The sequence below is a fragment of the Neofelis nebulosa genome, chromosome 1, assembly GCF_028018385.1.
Source record: "Neofelis nebulosa isolate mNeoNeb1 chromosome 1, mNeoNeb1.pri, whole genome shotgun sequence".
NCBI lineage: Eukaryota > Metazoa > Chordata > Mammalia > Carnivora > Felidae > Neofelis > Neofelis nebulosa.
Genome location: NC_080782.1, coordinates 233021473 through 233042693, shown reverse-complemented (window position 1 = coordinate 233042693; position 21221 = coordinate 233021473). Strand labels below are relative to the sequence as shown.

Below are 21221 nucleotides of genomic sequence, written 5' to 3'. Positions count from 1 at the left end.
GGTGGGGCAGGTGAACAGCCCAGGACGAACAGGAGGGATGTTTTAGGTACAAACTTAAGGAGATGGTGGTACGGAGTTCGTATTTTGAAAACTATTCAAACCCTCCTTTTATCCTACACTTTGGCAGAGCTCCACACACCCCGGCCCCCCAAAAGAGCCATTAGCTTGCTTTGTGAAAGACCACCAATAATTCATTCCAATCCACTAGTCCCCAGTAAGTGGAAAGAAATTCAGAAGTTTATAGAATTAACTTGAACGAGGTATTTTTAACTCCTCAGTTTACAATAGCGTTAGATAATTTTCCTGAGCCATTATGACCACAAACGCTGCCTGGAGAGGAATCAAACAGACTTAGGGGAGGCCACTAAAGCCCTTTCCCCTACGAGACTGTACTTTGTTTTTCAACGTGACCCTTAGCAGGATGTTTTCTAGCTGTACAAGACATCATCGTCTCGCTGTGTGGTCACGCTCTCGCTGACCCATGCGTGCCTGTGGCTGTCCTTCTGCGCTACAACCCTGGGGCTCTCTGCTCACTTACAGCTCCTCAGATCAGAAGTTTCCAGCTGGCGGGATGTCTACACTTGGGTATCATGACAGCTCCTCAAAAGCATCTGTTACAATTAATGTATGGATGACTCTTACCCCCCTGTCAGCTTCTTCCCCTGAACTTGCCATCTTGGTGGTATCAGCATCCTTCCCGGCAGCCAGGCTCAAAGCCTCTTCCTTTCTTTCCGACCCTCATGACGCTTCATGTCCCATCGGACAGTGAGCCCTGGCTGTGCGCCCTTAAGCCCTCGTCTTCTTTCACCCGGTCCAGGGTCAAAGCCTCCTGCCTGGTCTCCATCCTTTTGCTCCTTGACTTTCCATGATTCTGACAGAACTGTCTTCCCATAATGCAGAGCATAGTTTGCCCCTGTCCTTCTCCATATTCTCACTCCTTGTTGCTAGCTCTCAATGTTAATGTTCAGAAGAATCACAAGGGATACTGGCTTTAAATGCATGTTACCAAGCTGCCCCCACTCAGAGATTATGAAGTGATAGTCCTGCTGGAGTGGGCACCAAGATAGTTCTTTGAGTGGGCACCCAGGATTTATAAGCATCTTCCTTGGTTCTGATGCCTGGGCTATGCTCTGGGAAGTACCGCCTTGGAATCTGTTCAAGGCCCTTCCATTTTGTCTCTGTGCTTATTTCCAGGCTCACTTCTTCTACATCTCCCCATACTTTCCATCCTTCACCCACGCTGGGCTATTTACCAACTAGAGAAGATGTCATCGAATTCCAAGTTTCTGTTTCTCTGAGCCTGGTTAACCCTCACCTGAAAAGCTGTTCTTCTATTCCGCCTATGAAAATCATAAAGCTTTGTTTACACAGTTCCTAATTTCCAACTCGTTCCTCTGTTTTCTTTTGTCAGTAGGTCTGTAATAGCACCTGCTTCATTCCGTCCTTGTTTTATAATCTAGTTGCTTATTCTAATTGTAAGCTTCTTTAGAAAGATATCTAAGTCTTAGTTATTTGTATCTCCCACCTATCCATCCATCAACAGCTCCAAAGCATCAAAAATAGATAAAATCTTTTGTTTGACTCTTAAGCAATTGAATGTCTGTTTCACTTCTCAATACCTTCCCTGGTTCAGAAGCATATTTTGGACTCTTAAAGATTCCTGATTCCTTCTGATCCTAGACAATCCTTTTCTACATTCTCTAGAAACACTTTGCCATGATTCTTCACGGATTGGACGGTACTGTGATACTTTGTCCTAAAATTTTAATTTCCTTAAAAAATAGTACTATAACAAAATAGATTTAAAATGCATGAACTTATCCATTCAAGACTATCTGGGGAGATAATATGTGGCCAATACCGTCTTAGTTGGAATGCAAAGTAAGTAAAGGCAAAGGTCTTGGCCTCAGAAAGCGTCTGATAGAGTTGGATAAATAAGATATCACATACTTGAACCCAGGAGGAATCACAAAAACGAATGATCGAAGTGTACAAAGAGTACCTGAAACAGAGGAAATTAATCAAAGTAGATATTGAAGCCAGGTTGGGAATGTGTTGGAGAGGGACTGAGAGGAAATTCCAGACAGGAACTGGATGAGCAAAATGTCACACGTCTGAAATGATGGAAAACATCCATTTGGCTGACTCACACAGCCCTGTTTTGTAACAAGTTATCAGGATGGTTAAATTGGATCCTATTTTCTGTTACGTCAAATGGGATGGTGATAATTGTGAAGAGTAATACCCATGTCATTTATTTCCAATGTAATTGCTTTGGGTTTTCGCTGTCATCAACAGGGACCTGTCTAGCAATATGATAATGGAACTACCAGCCCACCTTTTTAAAGACCTGAAGCTTCTACAGAAACTGTAAGTTCTTCTTCCCACCCACCATCATCAGATTTAAATGGCAACATCTTGAGCTTCCAAAATAATAACATCCTGATGCTTCTTTCCTTCCTCTTTCTAATGGTACAAAAGGAATCTGTCGTCCAATCCTCTTTTGTATCTCCACAAGAACCAGTTTGAAAGTCTTAAACAACTTCAGTCTCTGTAAGTGAAATATAACGGTATATTGATTATCATTTGAGTGGATATATTTTACTTAGAACCACGTTTATTTTTAAATGGGTACTTTATGCAGAGAGCTCTTAATCTGAGCCCATGCCATCAGACAATTGTGAATATCATTGTTACCATCAAGTATGTGCTGAAATGACAACAAAGCCACCTCTTTTACCGTTTAATCTGTTGCAAAGACCATTTCTGTGTCTGAAGCTACATGTACCGGGTTCGTATGGAAAAATCTCATCCTACAATTTTCCCGAAGAATTACATTTTCAGTAGGTTGGTTACTGAACTGTTGCTAAAAAGCAAATTATATAAGACTTGCCTGCTTTTCCCTTTCCCATTTGCTACGACAGTCTACTTGACATTGGTCTACAGTGCATACTTTTTCTATTTCTATCAGTAAAGAAAAAAATATCCTAGCAACATGAACATTCAGACACTTAATGTTGCTTCGTATTTTAAAATTTCAAACATATTAGTGTCAAGAACTCTGCCAGTTCTCCTTTGAACTTCCTCATCCCTTTTCTATGAATAGCCATTGTTGGTTCAAATTTGTTTTTACACAGAGAACATATGCATTACCTGATCTCAGCCTAAAGCCTTGGCACATTTAATTCTAAAGCCTCATTCTTAATATCACTTTTTCTTCTTGCTGAATAATTTTCTTTTGGCAATTAATGCCAGATTTAGGTTCTCTTTCAACATGCTCTCTCTCATTAGTAAGCATCCACCGATGAAAAAAGACTTTCCTCATTTTGTTTGAAGATTCATTGACATATTGATTCCACAAACATTTGCCAGCCATCAACTTACCTGTAGCGCTGTCTTAGGCATCCAAGATATAATGACCTCTGCCCTTTTGGAAACTATCGGCTATGAACCAAATGATCAAATAATCCATGTAGAGTTAAAACTGCGGTAAGTCCAGGAGAAAGCCAGAGAGAAAAGAAAGAAGAGGGAAACGAACCCTCTAAAAAGGACTCGAGTTTCCTGCAGCACGGGCCCTGTGACGATTCTGGAGTATAATTGTTCCGCTAGGTTTCATTTCTGACTGCCAAAGAAAAGGCAGTGCTATGAAGGAGTCAACGGACAAGGAAACCTCAGAACCATGTCGAGAAATCCCTCCTCAGATCAAGCAAAAAGAAACTGAGTGAGAATCAGCTTTCAAAAATAACCATGAAAAGTAAGAGGCTTCTGTCTTTTTAGATTTTCCTCTCTCCATCTGTTTCCTGAGAACATGGCAGGTTCCCTTAATTCATGCCACCCTAAAGAGTCTTCAAAGAATCCGTATTTGAAGAGGCTTCTGGATAAGTGAGGAGTATAGGAGTTCCCACTGCAGCCCTCTGAGGACATCTCATGGGGTCTGGGAAGGAAAGGCATTATACTTCCCACTACTATCTTAGGAACGCTTGTTCAGAGTTGGAGCCCTGCTTACCGCTTCCCTGGTTTTCCACCCTAAAGACCCATAGGCCTGGAAGAAACAACTGCATTTGAATCCAGGCCCCCACAAAAGTCACTTCAGCGATGTTCTCAGATTGGAACTACCAGCTCCTGTCAAACCCTCCACAACTCACATGTCGTGATCCATGAAACCAAACTGTGCAGCCAATTTCATGATCACACTAATCACCACTGCCATTTTTAAATCAAAGAAATGCATGAAAATGTCTTATTAGAATTAATTCTGCACTTCAAGTGACAAAATCAGCTCCAACTTACAGAAGGCATAAATAGAAATAGCAATCTTCTAAGAGAGTTTACTCTAACATTTCCATCCTGGTTTGAACTGGTAACAAGACTTTGAAGCATGGCATTTAGGATAGGACAAAATGCGATGATTAAAAAGTTAAGCCCTAAACACATGAAACCTATTGTGCATGTTTTCCAGAGACCTGGAAAGGATAGAGATTCCAAATATAAATACGCGGATGTTTCAACCCATGACGAATCTTTCTCACATGTATGTATGTATGAAAGAGTGGAGAAGTAAGCATGGTGAAATCTTGCCAATGTTCTAGTGTAAACTGTCTAATGTATCACTGCAATGTGTTTGTATGCAAGAAAAGTCTTTTTATTGAGAACTTTTTAATTTTGTCACCTTTGGTCCCTGTCAAATAGAGTTCAATATTATGATGTGCCGACATGAGACACTTCTCCCTGGAAACACGCTGTTTATCCAATTGAGGTCCAATAAGAGATCAGGGTACCAGAATGCCACACATTACACAAGATGAAGCCACTGGCTAAATGGTACTCAGGAGACCTGGAAACATTAATTCACCTCACATGAATGAGCAGTGGGCTGCTCTAAGATTTGAGCCCTTAGGAAGAAAGGTGCTATATAAATTCCAGGTGTTGTTACTGTTACTAAGTGCACTACAAAATGGAGGTAATTAATCTTTATAGTAGTTTTTGATAAGTCACTTTAATATATTTGGCTAAAGTGCACTGTGTAAGTTGTGTTAATATATGTGTTTATGACATGATCATTTCTTTCCCAGCTGTATAATCTCTGTGTTCATGATTTCAAAAATTAACCCTTGTTATCCACAACAGTAGGGAGGATTCGATGTAAGATTACAAGTTGGGTGCAGCAAATGGATGGAATGGTTGGTGTGAAAGTGCTCTTTGGGGAGAACAACATGTTTATGTTGTTCTCTGCAGTAGGTGTGACTACTAAAAGACAGATATTTGACGCGTATCCACATGGCTTTCCTAATTTCCCTTTCTGTGGCACCAGTAGATACACATTTAGTGAGGCGATCGTTTCCTTGTTGCAGGCAGAATGTGAGGTCCTTTTAGAACAGAGAAATTCACCCTTAATAGAACATGATGGAGAAGGTGCTGCTTAAGCTATGAACTTCGGGTTGAGGTCAAGAAGGGCCCAACAATGAACAGAAAATGTATTAAGTTAGTTGCTTCTCTACTGAGTGATCTATTCTTCTTTCACCTTCCTCGTCCACCATTTATTGAAACACATCCACCTCATAGCCCCCAACACTTTCTGCCAGCCAGTGCCTTGGTCACAGCAGGAGGAGAGATTGAATGACCAAGACCCTAGCTGGCTCTATCTGAAGGCAGCAGACATGATGGAATCTCCTTTAAGAATCTCCTTTAAGACTAAGAGGTCAAGTCAGGTGCGTGCCAGGGACTCCAGGCAGGGAGAAGATAAAAAGAGAATTTATACATCAAGCCCCTTGAATCGGATAGATGATGTCAGGAAGCTAGGCTCTGAGCTACTTGGGGGCAGTGACGGCCCCCTATTCTCTACCTGACAAGCCCAGCGCTGAATTATCCATCATTCACTCACTCGCTCATCTAGAAAGTGGCTAGATGAGGGCTTCCCATGTGTCAGGCCCTGTTCTAGATCTGAGAACACAGGGATGAACAGGAGAGAGAAGTGTCTGCCTCACGGAGCTTCCGTTTAGCTTTGGGACCCAGAAAGCGAACAAATAGTTAGCACATACTGCGAAGAAAAGCAGAACAAGATGAAGGGTCAGGGGGAGGATGTGGATGGTTCACATAGAAGTCAGAGAGCTGGGACATCCGAGCGGAACAGAATGAAGGGAGGGAGCAGGCCTGGCGATATCTGGGGGAAGAAGCTTCCAGGCAGGGCGAACAGCAAAAGCACTGCAGTGATAAGGGGGTGAGCCTGGCTTGTCTGAGTTTGGGAAGAAAGACAGGGTGCCCGGGTGGAACTAGCAATGAAGGGAAGGAGGTGAGTGGATCCGGGCATCCAGTCTTGAGGGGCCTTGAGGCCGTGGCAAAGGAAAGCTTCCTTTAACTCTGTAGTCTGAAAACTGAATGGAGAGATGATTTAAAAAAAAAAAAAAAAAAAGGATTAGACAAAGAGAAATGAACTAAAAGAAGTTGTATGGGGGTGGGGGGGAAAGTCTACATACACAGGTTTAGGGAGCAGCAGTAAGCCAAGTGACCTCCCAATTCAATCACGTGAAGCTTCCACACACCTAGGTCACAAACACCTCGATCACAAACAAGCCTGTATTTTTCTCTAGAAACTGTGTAAGCCCTTTTAGGCTCTGGTGAGAAATCTGCTTCCTCTCCTAGCTCCCGTGAGTCTGAGGTTTCCGAGTCTCAGAGACTCTCCCTTCCTGCCAGTGTCAGGGGGAAAGGAGGCTGGGTAAGTGAGTGTACTTAAACTGAGTACCAGGCAGGAATGCTTTCGGCGAGGTCCTTTACATCCCCGACCCAAGCCCCCGAATGTGTGCTACAGATCAATGTAACAATGACAGTTTGCTTTTTACCATACCCTAGAGAATAATCCAGGAAATTAGGAAGAAATAGAGTCCTGGAGACTTCACATTCTCATGTCCTCACCCGACACATCTCGGTCAAGCCACAGAATTTCTATGCCCTTTAGGTTCTTTGTCTTTCCAAGAAGAACACTGCCCAGAGTAACGTAATACGTAATGAGGAAACACTCTAATTGCATAATCATTATTAAACAAAGATAAACACACCTAGTGAAGTTGCCTCCCTGAGAGAGCAGCAGCTCTGCCAGGATGGCAACTGTAGTTTCTCTGTCATTGCTGTAAAGTGACTCTTTTTTTCCCTTTGAATTTAGTTATTTCAAAAACTTTCGATACTGCTCCTATGCTCCCCATGTCCGCATATGTATGCCCTTGACTGACGGCATTTCTTCATTTGAGGACCTCTTGGCTAACAATATCCTCAGAATATTTGTCTGGGTTATAGCTTTCATAACCTGCTTTGGAAATCTTTTTGTCATTGGCATGAGATCTTTCATTAAAGCTGAAAATACGACCCACGCTACGTCCATCAAAATCCTTTGTTGTAAGTATGTTTCCTACCTAAATGGATTTAGGATGTCTTCTGTGACCTGAGCACTAGATACATATTGGCCTTCAACAAAGGCACTTAGTACGGATTAGATGAGCTAGGCATTTTTTTCTCTCAGTATGAACGACTGTTCTCTTTGGCTTTCTGTTTTAGATTGCATGAGTTTGCAGTGATCCAGCATTCACTGCTGGGGGTTATATCTTGGAAATGGGGTAACAGGGAGCTAATGAATCAACAGAAAGATTATGGAGGACAGGTTGTGGGTTACAAACTAAGCCCAGTTTGCCTTCAATTACAACAGCACCCATGCTCCTCGAGCCCAGAAAATTATTCTCTTTGTTAACTAGGCCAGTAATACTTATCTACTGTTTAAAAACTAGCTTCCCCCACAAAACTTACTCCCTCACACACACCACCATTTTTAAAAATTATAAAACAAAGACCCAGTACGGTATTTTAGAATTGGACATTTTTTTGTGAAGTCCATTGGCTTTTAGAGACCGCTGTAGTGTAGGTGTTTATATTAGTTCATTTAATACAGGATGAAGGAAGTAGACCCAGTTAGGAAACCGAAACCGGAATGTTGGGAACTATCAACATACGATGTATTGATTCCTCAACAGGTGCAGATTGCCTGATGGGTGTTTATTTGTTCTTCATTGGCTTTTTCGATATAAAATACCGTGGGCAGTATCAGAAGTATGCGTTACTGTGGATGGAGAGTTTACAGTGCCGCCTCATGGGGTTCCTGGCCATGCTGTCCACCGAAGTCTCCGTCCTGCTGCTGACGTACTTGACTTTGGAGAAGTTTCTGGTCATTGTCTTTCCCTTCAGTAATATTCGTCCTGGAAAATGGCAGACCTCGGTCATCCTCATTTGCATCTGGATTATGGGATTTTTAATAGCTGTGATTCCGTTTTGGAATGAGGATTATTTTGGAAACTTTTATGGAAAAAATGGCGTGTGTTTCCCACTTTATTATGACCAAACAGAAGATATCGGAAGCAAAGGTTATTCTCTTGGAATTTTCCTAGGTAAATTATATTTTTCACTTTCTGGGCCAACATAATTTTGATAGAAATATCATATATTTCATCAACGGTGTTTTTGTCCTTTTCAGAAAGTAAATGAATATACTCAAGACTGTGTCCTTTTTTAAAGAAAAATTCTTACTGAGTATAGTTTTTATTAAACTTTTTATATAGAGATTTAGTATGGGAAACAAAAACATACTGTCAGGATCTCTGGATGATTTTTTATTATCTGTAAGACCCTTTGATTTTCACATTGTGACTATGAGCTGGAGGAAGTCTAGGTTAGTACCTTGACCTGTGACCCCATCAAGTTATCTGAACTCATTTTTTTTTTTTTTTACAATCTAGATATGAGTTAAGTAAATAATAATAATAAAATTCTGGAAACTCACTGACAGGAGATTATTGGAATGGAAATACCAAGAAGGTTTATTGCCTTTGGTAAATGCAGCTCTAAAATCAAAACTGGAAGAGTGCTTAATAAAACTGCTTTCAATTTTTCTTAATTCCCTCTAATTTTTAAGAAAAGAAGATCCTACCTTCTCTGGAACAAAAGTGAATGAGAAGTGGAGCTCTTTAAGGTTAAAAAAAAAAACAACACACATTTGTTTTTGTCCAATAGGTATCCCTGCTGTTTAAAATTAAGACGATTTCCATATCATTTCTTTAGAGCAGTATTCTCATCTTAATTCCCCCTTCTCATCTTTTCCCCTCTCTAAGTGGTCGATAAGCTCTATCATCCTTTCTTTCTCATCAAATATTTTTTTCATCAAAATATACCACTGCCTTCTATTTCTTCCAGTCTCTACCTAGCATCACCTTCATGTGAAACCTCACTACCTCAACCCTGAAGGGCTTATTACATTAGCCCTTACTAGTCTTTTGGCCTCAGGGGCGTTCTCTCTTCTGTTAACCTGTTCACTCCCTGAGTATCAAAAAGGCCTCAGCTCTGAGACCTTCAATGACTCCCTGCTACTGCCAAGGTCAAGTGTACATTAGTCACTTAAGATACTTCACAAAATCGCTCTAACCACCGGTCCAGCTCTTCTTCATGGATTCCTTTTCTTCTTCTGAGAAATATACCTTCTTAGCACCATTTTAGTAATACTCTTCACATACGACCCCGTTCTATAGCTATTTTTTCATGGACGTTGTAAGCTGTTCCTAGCATAGATGCACTTCATAGAGACCCCTCCTAACACACACACGCATTCCGCTCCATTCCATTCGCTGATTCATCAATGATTTATTAAGCACCTGCTATAGGCCAGGCACTCTTTTGGACACTGGAGACACAACAGATCAGCGCTCACAGACCTACCACCAGAAAGGAGGATGAAGACAAGTAAACACATTCTTATGTCACAAACTGACAAATGCCACAAAGGAGGAGAACTGGATGTTCTAGGAGGCCCCAAATCTGAGCACCGGGGAAAGCTTTCCAGTAGGAATGAATCCAAATCCTTAGGCCCAAAGGATAAGGAAGGATTAACCAAGTGAAGTCTGTTCCGGGAAAAAACATAGTGGAGGTAGAAGTCCAAAGCCAGGGAACAGGCCCAGATGAAAGGCCAAGAAGTTAGGTGTAGCTGGATCTTATAGTTAAGGAGAGTGGGGTAAGATAGCACCTGTGATGTATTCCAGGTAGATCAAGAGACGTGCACGCACACGCACACACACACACACGCACACACACGCACACACACTCATCATCATCATCATCACCTATATACACTTGGCTTACCTGTGAGAAGAGTCCTAGAGCCTTTTTTTCTCTTTAAAGAATATACAAATACACAGTTTGGAAATCAATTCTTTATTTTAGAATGGAATAAGATTTAGAGAGACGTTGCAAAGACAGTAGCTTCCATTTACCCTTCACCCAGTCTCCCCTATTGCCAACATCTCACATCCCTATGGTGCTTTCAGAACACACGATTTTAATCCTTCCTGTAAGTCTGTTTTCACAATTTGTATTATAGGATCATCGTTAAAAGTCATTACCTGTTATTCTTAACTAAAGTTTCTGACAAGAGGCCTAAGATAAACCAATTTTATAAAATTCTATTGAATGGCTTTGTTATGAGATTCTATGGAATGTGAAATGTTTTGGGTAAAAGCAACAGAACACTGGGAATTTATACAATTCTCCCCTAGACTTCACCCATCTTACACATAATCTAGATTCAGATGAACATTTTTTAAACAACTTCGAAATCGTATGCATGTTTTATGCTCACAGTGAGGAATGTGATAATTACTCTTAGTATTTTTATTCCAGCAAGAATATAACAAAGTGACTAAGAAGTCAGCATTATAAGATAGTGATGTTAAGTGAGAAGTTGACCCTATAGTGAGAATATATTTGACCCTAAAAAATCATTCGTACAGTTGAATTTTTTTATGTTTTCTTCTCTTTTTTCTTCTAAAACAAGCCTAAAGGGTTCTGAATTTTAGTTTAAATTACTGTAAGCTCTCTGAAAAAAAAAAAAACAAAACAAAACAAAAAATGCATTCTTGTTCTATGTAATATTTTTACTTAAGACCAAAAACCATGGGAGATAATGTTTTTGAGGCTATTATCTTCTTGATATTCCAAGTCATCTTGTTCCTATTTATAAGATAAAGAAATGGGGTCATGTTTATTTTTTGAGATAATCAGATGATTACAATAATCCCTTAAGATCTGAATTTGCGGGGACTGAAAAATGAAAATAGCTTTATTCTGGCTTTCAAAAAGCTAAAATTCACCTCATGCTACACCTAGATCTGAATTTCAGAGGCCTGAAACTCTTTATAAAGGGTTTGTGTGTTTCCAGTATCTTTTTGATCTGACAAACCCAATTCTTTTAGCTTGTTGCAGCTGATAGCCTTGGATTCAGGGTTTTTAGCTGATCGCCACTGGACCTATACAAAAATATCCTTGGAAGTACAGCCTAAGGAGGCGCCATAATGAGCATCTATGTAACACAACACTTTTACTGTTGATTTATACACCTGAGATGTTAAGAGCTGTGCTTTTCCCAACAGGTGTGAACTTGCTGGCTTTTCTCATCATTGTGTTTTCCTATATTATTATGTTCTGTTCCATTAAAAAAACTGCCTTGCAGACTTCGGAAGTGAGGAATCATGTTGGAAGAGAGGTGGCTGTTGCAAATCGTTTCTTTTTTATAGTGTTCTCTGATGCCATCTGCTGGATTCCTGTATTTGTAATTAAAATTCTCTCCCTCTTCCGGGTGGAAATACCAGGTCAGTCCCTTCTATTATTCCCAAGTACATTGTGCTTTCTTTAGCCCCTTGGCAAGACCAGAATACAGTGCCTTACATATAGTAAATGCTCTGTAAACACCTACAAACAACTATTATTTTCCTCAATATTTTATAGTCTGTATTCTAAGACAGTAACTGGGCAGTGGTGCAATCCAGACAAGGACGATAAGGAAACAGGACTGAGAAAAAAAACGAACACTTAGTGTCTCGTTTCTATCTGAGCTAGACAGCGGCTTTTAACCAAGAGTACACATAGAAAATCAAAATATACACAAAAAGCCCAGGTTCTACTCTGGGCTTCTGGATTTCATCTTACAGGGACAAAGAGCTACACGCAGGTATTTTGGAAAAGTTCTCCATGTGCCCACGTGATTCTGAGGCACACACCCCTCCTTAAGAACCACCAGTTTATTTCACGGTCCTTGCCGTATGGTTGTCACTCTAGGCTCCGCTCTAGGGTGTTAGATGTTTGGTGGAATGGGGTCTCCCACCCACGCCCCTAGTTCAACCAGAGGAAAAAAAAAACCTTTCATTAGTTAGGTTTTTATGCGAACCCATTTCCGGGACTTAGAAATCACAGTCATCAAGGGGCCACCTGAGCTTTGGCCTGACTCCCAGGGACACGGGGTTTCTAGTTGGCGGGGGGGTCCTCATCCGGGGCAGAATTGTATCTGTTCATCTTGGCACCCCAGGGTCAAGCATGGGGTGGACGCTTCGGAAGCGCTTATAAAGGAGTGATGAATGTCCAGGAAACAAGCAGCTGTAATGATTTCTGTCCCTCTGGCGTGTGCATGGCAGTCATGGGAGGTCTTTTCAAGTGCCTCACTGCGAAACGGCACACAACACCCACAGCTTCCACTTAACCTGTCAGTTTAGACTGATCACAAGGCAGATGCTAGGCGTGAAAGTGCAGATCAAGAGAGACATCACGGCTGACTACTTGGGAACTTTCACTGAGTGGCGAGGGCAGATGCCTTAAGAATGCATGTGCCATTGCTTGGGGAGACTCAGCTGCATGTGAGTGAGGAGCAAAATTACTTAAATATTAATGGTCACCGCTGAGGAGCTTGATGAACCATCCAGTATGCGACAGTGTCCTGGACAGTTCTATTTTTACATCCTTGCATTCCAAATTCAACAGGACTAAAAGGTCCGTGGGCCTCCATTGCTCATGGAATAAAATCCAAGTGCTGCGATCGGCATTAAAAATCACCTCCTACCCCGCCCTCGTGTATTCTGTCATCCAGGCTCCACTCTAGAGTGTTAGATGTCTGTTGGAATGGGGTCTCCCACCCACACCCCTAGTTCAACCAGAGAAAAAACACTTTCATTAGTTAGGATTCTATGTGAACTCCTTCCTGGGACTTAATCCATTCGAATGATTAGGATTTTTCCCCTTCTGTACCTTTTTGATGTCTTGACATTGCTGAAGATGTTTCCTCCACCTGGATTATATTCTCAACCTGTAGGACTCTAGCTTCCTAAATACCCCTGCTCATCCTTCAAGATTCAATCCAAATACTCCCTCTCCCATGGTACCAGTCTAGGTATCTCTCCAACCCACACCCATCTAACCCAACTGCTTAAATGTCTGTGACATTTTGTTTGCACTTCGCTTATTAACCTCATCCGAGCTGCCTCCCACCGGTGTTATTTTTTTTTTTATGTGTTCATTGCTCCCTTCAGATTATAAGCTTCAGGACGATAGGGACCATATGTTGTTTATCTTTCCACAAGTGTTTTTTTTTTTTTTTTTTTTTTTGCATAATGTTATTTGATAAATGCTTCTTTAATTAAAGATGCTGAGCTGGTCCGAGAGTGGTGGAACAGGGTGGAAGGGGACTGTCTCATCAACCTCCCAAACTTCTCTTTCCACGCCTTTTGATGCCCTCCCCCACCCCAGGCACTTGCTTGTTTTTGATGTAGGAGGAGGCAGCCTTGTATGGTGATAGAAGGACCAAGTGAGGCAGGAGTCCTGGGTTTCTGTCCTAATCCCGCCGCTGACCAGTTGAGGAAATGGAGGCAGATCACCTCACCTCACCGAGACTGTGTTCATACGGCCTCTCGAATTCCTTCCAGTTTTCATATTCTGTGAGCCTGTCAACTCCTTGAGGCTTTTCCTCTGTATTACTCTGCTTGGACTGCCGTAACAGAGTAACACAAACTGGGTGGCTTAAGCAATAGAAATTTATTTTTTCACAGTTCTGGAGAGCTGGAAGTCCAGAATAAAGTGTCAGCAGATTTCTGCTGCAGCCTCCCTCCTTGGCCCTCCTGCCTTCTCAGCCTATCCTCACGTGGTCTTTCCTCTGTGCATATGCACCCACAGTATCTCTATGTGTATGAAAGTTTCCCTCTTCTAAGAACACCTGTTAGATTGGAATGAGGACCAATCTAAATTATTTTAACTTAATGGCAGCTTTAGAAGGCCGTATCCAAACGCAGTCACATTCTGAGGTCCAATACATGAATTTTGGAGCACACAATTCAGCCCATAGCACTGTCCGATTTAGAGTCAGGGGAGGTCTGGTGATCAAGATGTTTTGGTATCTGAGAGCCACAGGAGTAGTCATCATCCTTGGAGAGCTTGCAACATTCCAGATCATGATAGGAAACTAGAAAGGGAAAAAAAAAATGTTTTGTGACAACCTTATTTGGCCCACACATCAGTCTTTCTCTACATCTATAGCTCAATCCTTTGAGGTCTGTCTTGAACACTGGGTGGACCTAACAGAGTAGCCTTGACGGCATTTGACTAAGCCCCTTCTTGCTTGTCTGACTCCCCAAGTGTTGTAGGAAATGCTGGACCCATTGACTTAAACCCATCCTGTCCTCATCCTCCAAGAACTCTGGGGTGTGCCCCACCATGGCATGTCACTGACAGCACATGCGGTCAGCCCAAAAGATAAGCCAGCTTTAGCCCTCCTTTCTCAGAAGTCACCTGCTGACCTTACATTAGTGAGTCACCCTGAGACTGAATGGGAAGTCTCATTCCTGGTCACAAGTTCCTCTGGGAACACAACAGACAAAAAGCCACTTGTTTCGTTTGGTTTTGTTTTGATTTCAATCATGCACTGTCCATACTATCTAATTTTAAAAATTCAAGACCCGTAATGTAGTATTATGAAAACTTAATAAATCTGAGTTATGCTAAATATAGCTATTTTTCTTCCATATTCTTTCCAGTTCAAAAAAATAAATAAGGACAAGAAAGAGAAGATGGGATAGGAAGAGGAAGGCAAATACAGAAAAAAAGAGAAGGGAGGGGATAACAGGAAAGCAGGAAAAAGAGGAGGGGAGGTCAGATAAGCAGTCAGAAGAAATGGAAAAGAAAGAGAAGAACAGAAAGGATGGAAGGAACAAAGCAGGGCAAAGAAGAACAAAGAACAATGTCTAAAGGATAAGAAAATTGTGAGATGGGGAGGGAAGAGAAGGAGACAAGGGAGAGTGACAGGGAATGTATCCTTGGCCTTACCCTCCGGCTCTTCACCTGAGCTGGGAGTTCTTTACACTTTTGAAGGTGTAAGAAGAGGCAGCCTAGTGTGGGGGGGTCGCAGAATTGCAGGTGTTAGTGCTGAAGAGGGACGTCAGCAGAGCTGCCGACCGTGGCCCACCCAGCCCCCCGACTTCGATCAAGTAAGTTATCATCAGCCCCTTTCACAGGTAGGGTAGTTGAGGTCCAGGGAGCTTAGGTGATTTGCCCACGGTCCCGTAGCTCAATGGCCCTAAGAGCAGGCTGCGTGCAAGGGGGAAAACACACTTCATCCTCACCAAGTGCGTGATGTATTCGGAGAGGGCACAATCATCACAAACGTCTACTCACGAGGAAGTTTTGTGGCATCTTTCCCTCCGTATTCTAATGAGCGTCTGTAAGGCTTCACACGGAAGGATTGATTCAGTTGGAAGATGTATTCTCCTTTGCTCGTCACATCCTCAGCCTCCGCTCTGAAAAGGATGGTTGGAATACGAGGGCGGGACAGTTAGGCCTTGAGGAGTGAAGTTAAGACCGAGGTCCCATCTGAGCCCGGACCAGATATTTCCTGAACACTGATCTATTGATTAAGAAGTATTTTGTCATTTTCTTACGTATCTATAAAGAAAAGCAATAACGACAAGAAAAATACATCATATATATATATATATATACACACACATATATACACTTACATCTATGAAGTGTTTTTTTTTTTTAATATATTTCCTCTCAGTTGGCCTCCCAACAACCTACCAAGTAGTTACTGAAATTCAAAAATTTCTGAATGGTAGGACCTTGAATTCATAGGTCCTCTGCTCCTCCAACAGAGAGGGTCTCAATATGGTGAGAGAAAACTGTCATAGGAAGCCCTCCCCAAAGGAACATTGACTACAAACCGGTATGTGCTATTTGTGTCTGTTTAAAATTTCCGCTTCATGACATTTCCCACATTTCCTTTCCCTCTCCAGGCACAATCACCTCCTGGATAGTCATTTTCTTCCTTCCGGTAAACAGTGCCTTGAACCCCATCCTCTACACTCTCACAACCAGCTTTTTCAAAGACAAGCTGAAACAGCTGCTGCACAAACATCGGAGGAAATCCGTTTTCAAAACGAAGAAAGAAAGTCTCTCGACATCCATTGTGTGGACGGATGACTCCTCCGCACTTAAACTTGGGGTTTTGAACAAGATAACCCTCGGGGACGGTATAGTGAAGCCAATTTCCTAGCAATGGTTTTGGAACCCCGGACTTCCAGGGGACTACCTGTAAGAAAAGGACAGCGTTTGGAACATGCTACCTGCAGTGCTTTTCATCTCTCCCAACAGCAAACCTTTCTGCACAGAGAGCACCGCAGAGTGACTTCTGGCACTGCGTTCCGATGGCAGCTGTACTACTTATCAGCCGTGCGAAGAACTGTACCTATGGGTTCTGCTCGCTCTCGGCATTTCGGAAATGCACTAGCAAAACCACACATAGTAGGCCGATGGGCCGTTGATCCGCAGCTGGTCGACACTACCCCCCTGCAAGTGAAGGCCCCGCACGTTGGCACTGCATGTCCGCTTCTGAGTTGAATTGCACCGTCCGTAAAATAAAAACATTCATGACACCTCATTCCAGGGTGGCCATCGTCACGTAAACCTCACATCTCTCTCTTTGCTTTTTCCACGTCAAAGGAAATCATCGGCATCCTGCTGAACTGAGGGCGAAGGATTTCTGAGATGTTCGCCCGCCTCCAGCCTCGCCCTCTACGCCGGTGGCGTAGAAACTTTGAAAGCACATCTTTACACGAGGCTGTTGCAGCCAACAAAACGGCAGAGAGACAGAGACTAAGCCTAGTACCATTCACCCTCTTGGCTGCTATTTAGTGTCAGCAGAGTTGAGATCGCAAACAAGATTATTTTTCTCGAGATTGCCCAGGCCACGAAGAAAAATTGGACACCCCAACGGCCAAAACTACATTTTAATCTCTTTCAAGGGTAATTTCTTTAAAGTAACATCCCTACGGCTAGGAAGTTCTGTCTTCATAAAACACACGGATGAGACGTGTTAAAGGGGTTTAAGAATAGTGGTTTGATTGGGTCCGTTTGCTTACTCAGAGAAATTTCATTCAAAAAGGCCAGTAAGTTTGGACTTGAGTTTTGAAAATGTAAACTTACTTGTGAAGGCCTGGATGTGTCGTTACCATGAAAGCTCATATGTGAAAAACAATCAGGTAAATAACATTATATTTTGCATTTGTCCATATCTTATTTTATGTTTGAGAAAGACTACAGAGGCTGTTTATTGACTATTACCATGCTTCTCCTGAGAGAGAGTATAGCTGGGAAACACAGCACCTCAGTCAACAAGCACATCTTATATTTTTCTCTTACCCCTTTTTCCAAAGCATGAGGCAAAACCTGAATGTCTTTACTGCTGTCTTCATTCTGAGTTCCTTTAATGAGTAGAATCTAAGCAGCTGACCAAGAACTCCAGATGACCTCCTATCATCTAATAGCATCCAGGAAAGAATCCCAGAGTTCATGTGTCACAGCAGTTCTGGTAATTTACTTGTTATTGCTTAATAGTGACTAAAACCATCATTTCAACCAAGTGAAACATCTTTTGCATCAGTGAAATCTTTCTGAGGATTCTGCAGATAACGTTCCTCCCCATTAAGTAGGCTGCCCTTTTCCCTTATGGTTTCAAACTTTTCTCCATCTTGTCTCCTCACTATGATGAGTTACTTCCTGACATGTTTCCTGAATTTGCTGACATTTTATTAAACGCCCTCTGCCAGTCCTTGATCATCAGATGATTTATTTCCTAATACATTTCCCAACATCAGGAACATAAATAAGGACTAGACCCTGAGCCCAGGATATTGCAATCTTAGCACAAATGTGTGTCTCCCTTTCTTGAAAAGCATGAAGGGTGGGCCATGAACCAAGCATCTGGGAACTGTGTTTGTGAATGTCTGCGCTCTTACTGTTAAGTAGTACACATGAGAAACACAAGGTCAGGTGCATCAGGGAAGTTTTCACAGAAAAAATGGAAGCTATATATTGGTTAGCAGCATGCTAATGGATAGTATAGAATTGAATACTAATAGCTTAGTGATTTACGGCCTTATTCTGCACTGCTACATAAATAGAAACCTGTAAGAAATGTTTAATTTTAGCAAATAACAGTCTTTTATCTGGATTGAGTGAGGTCTTTGGCGTTGTTAGACTTGTTTTCTAAACCCGATATTTCTGTGTGGATATGAAAATACTACTTCCGGTCTTTAACCACTTCCCATGACAACATAAACAGCAAATAAACATGACTTGAGAACATAAGAGGCCATAGATTGTGCCATCTTTGAGTAAGAGAGAATGAGGGCAAATTACCCAATCCGCATCTCCATCATGTGCCTGTGTATTACTGACATCTGGTATTGAAATGTAAAAAAAATATATTCTAAGAAATGAATATGGAACCTCAGATGAGTGTACCAAAAGGGGGTACGTGGTTTATCTGTGTTAGACATAGCTAAGCTTACTTATATCACTTTGTTTTATTCTTAAGGCTTATTTGTAATCAAAATTAAAATAGTTTATGCCCACTGCGGTTGCTGAAATAGACCCTGGTGACCAGGAGCTCTAAGTGGGGTTACACATAGCTGAGCTTTAGCTCACGGGTAGTAGTTTTACACCTCACCATGTGCCTCAAATCCGCAGCTCCATCCGGCCTAGTCCCTATAGCATCAGAGAGCCACAAAAGCAGAGCCATCACCCCAATGTTTTTCTCTTAAGGGTGACCTCGGTGCCAGATCAAATGAGTATTTGGTAACTTGCTATGCAGATACTCATGCTACATTTTCAAGAATTTATCTCACGCAATATGATTCTTCACTCTGCTTAACCATTCTCAAGTTGGTAAGCAATGCAAAGATCCAGAGAATGTACATGATAGAAATGAAAACTGGTGAAGTGTCACCAATCATATGCTCCCTGTAATTTTACATATGCCCCCAAGGGAGGTCTGAAGTAAATGGATCTTCCAAAAGTAACAAGGGATACATGTAAGACATATTTCTTTTTAGTGTTTTCAGTGTAGTGTAAATGGGTGTATGGTTCTATTTAATAAATAACCTTAGGTACCTTTACTCAAGAAACAAAGCATGGAAGATAAATATTTGTATTTTCTTATTTCCTGAAAAAGAAAAAGAAAGAGTGATTATAAATATTTCTCCTTATATTAATCTGTTCATATGTCAGTTGTCTGATATCCTGTCTATGAAAGACAGAAGATGCATTTCTAATAAAGATAATGTTTACTTCTGAACCAGAAACATAAAATGTAATCAGAATATTCTTTGTTGTTGTTGTTGTTGTTGTTGTTGTTTTGAGTATTCCTTTTTTTTTTTTTTAATTTAACGTTTATTTATTTTTGAGACAGGGAGAGACAGTATGAACGGGGGAGGGTCAGAGAGAGAGGGAGACACAGAATCTGAAACAGGCTCCAGGCTCTGAGCTGTCAGCACAGAGCCCGATGCGGGGCTCGAACTCACCGACCGGACCGTGAGATCATGACCTGAGCCGAAGTCGGACGCCTAACCGACTGAGCCACCCAGGCACCCCTTGAGTATTCTTTTAGATGGTTTTTCAGTAAGAGACCTTAAAGTCCTTGAGGTACACTTCCTACAGCCCTATAAGCTGATTGAAACCTATATGAAATGTATTTCATTTAGAATAGTCTTCAGGATACTCTCCACATGACACATATGGAAGAAATCAATTAAAAATAAAGAAATAAAATACAATAAGGCCACCTGACAAAATTGCAGATCCAGGGATGGGTATCTTATGCCATCTCAACGGTCTGGCCCCAGTCCATGGTGACACTTCTTATCTCTAGGACCTGAAAAAGCATAACTATTTCGAGTCATAAACTCACAACTAGTTTGGATACAAAAAGAAATTATTTCTGGACTGCCTGGGACCCCATAAAACTTTCACCTGTTTCCTGATTTTCTGAATTCATGATGTTAGAGTATTTGATTCAGTAATGATTTTGCAATGGAAGCTATTATATACTTTCCTGCTACAGACAGTATATATTTAGGACAAAGAAATACAGAGTCAAAACCAGAAAGCTGGTGCCATAGTTCCAACTCAGTCATCAACTACTTGTAAGTTCTCAGACAAATGCCTTTAAATCTCTTCCATTCTCTATAACTGGGCTTCCTTAGGACCCTCACACAAACTGATGGCCTATCCCATTTTGGGCAAGATCTATAATGTGGATTAAACCACTTCCTGAAGTTCTGTGTGGATTAAAAATCCAAAAGTTTACATAAAATTCAAGGATTATCCAATTCTCAGTTTCCCTGGGATATTACAAGGTCTCAGAAAGAATCAATTCATGGGTCAGTGCGATGTTCAGAAATCCTCTTCTGGCGAAAGCTTACAGGGCCCCCATTCTCTTATGGAAAGAACACTGAGGCAAAGCCTCAGACAGTGACTCTTTCCTAAGACGTGGAAGATTACAACAGTGTAGCAATGAGTTCAACTTAAAAATTAGGTGACCTAATGCTAGAAAAATCTAGGAATGCAGACAGTGATGTAATTAACAAGTAACCATTTCAATTGACTACAAGTCATAAACTGGTCTCTTCATGTAAGTGTATAAATAGGTCTACTATCACCTACATTATTCTGGAAAACACATATATGCACAGGTACGTCAAGCACTTATGACCGGGATTATACCCCATATACTGGGGGTAAAGTGTTGTTAGGGTAAAGACATAACAACCTACCCAATTTCCCCACAGAACCAAAATACAACACGTCGTTCTTGACCCAGGATTGATCTCTGCCTCAAACCTTGCACCATCAGCCTTGAACTCCCTCCCTTTATCACCAACCTCTCTTCTCCACTGGCCCTTTCTGTTCAGCTCACAATGCTCCAATTTCTCATATCTAAGACCGTCCTGCCATCCGACACTAGCATCTGTCTATTTTTGCCTTCTCTTTATGACTAAACATTTAGAAAGGATGGTAAACTCTTTGTCAGCGGTGCTTTGACT

General features: G+C 41.6%; 1 protein-coding gene across 3 annotated transcripts in view; it reads left to right on the top strand.

Moving 5' to 3' along the window:
- Nucleotides 1-19481, top strand: part of RXFP2 (relaxin family peptide receptor 2) — a 62161-nt gene extending 42680 nt beyond the window's left edge. For all 3 annotated transcript variants that reach the window (XM_058688099.1, XM_058688090.1, XM_058688083.1), the window contains 7 exons: nt 2299-2370; nt 2482-2553; nt 4460-4531; nt 7157-7386; nt 8016-8426; nt 11454-11672; nt 16134-19481. In XM_058688099.1, the coding sequence (XP_058544082.1) occupies nt 2299-2370; nt 2482-2553; nt 4460-4531; nt 7157-7386; nt 8016-8426; nt 11454-11672; nt 16134-16393 (1336 nt within the window). In that variant the 3' untranslated portion in view covers nt 16394-19481. The remainder of the gene's footprint in view (nt 1-2298; nt 2371-2481; nt 2554-4459; nt 4532-7156; nt 7387-8015; nt 8427-11453; nt 11673-16133) is intronic.
- Nucleotides 19482-21221: the final 1740 nt, after the last annotated feature.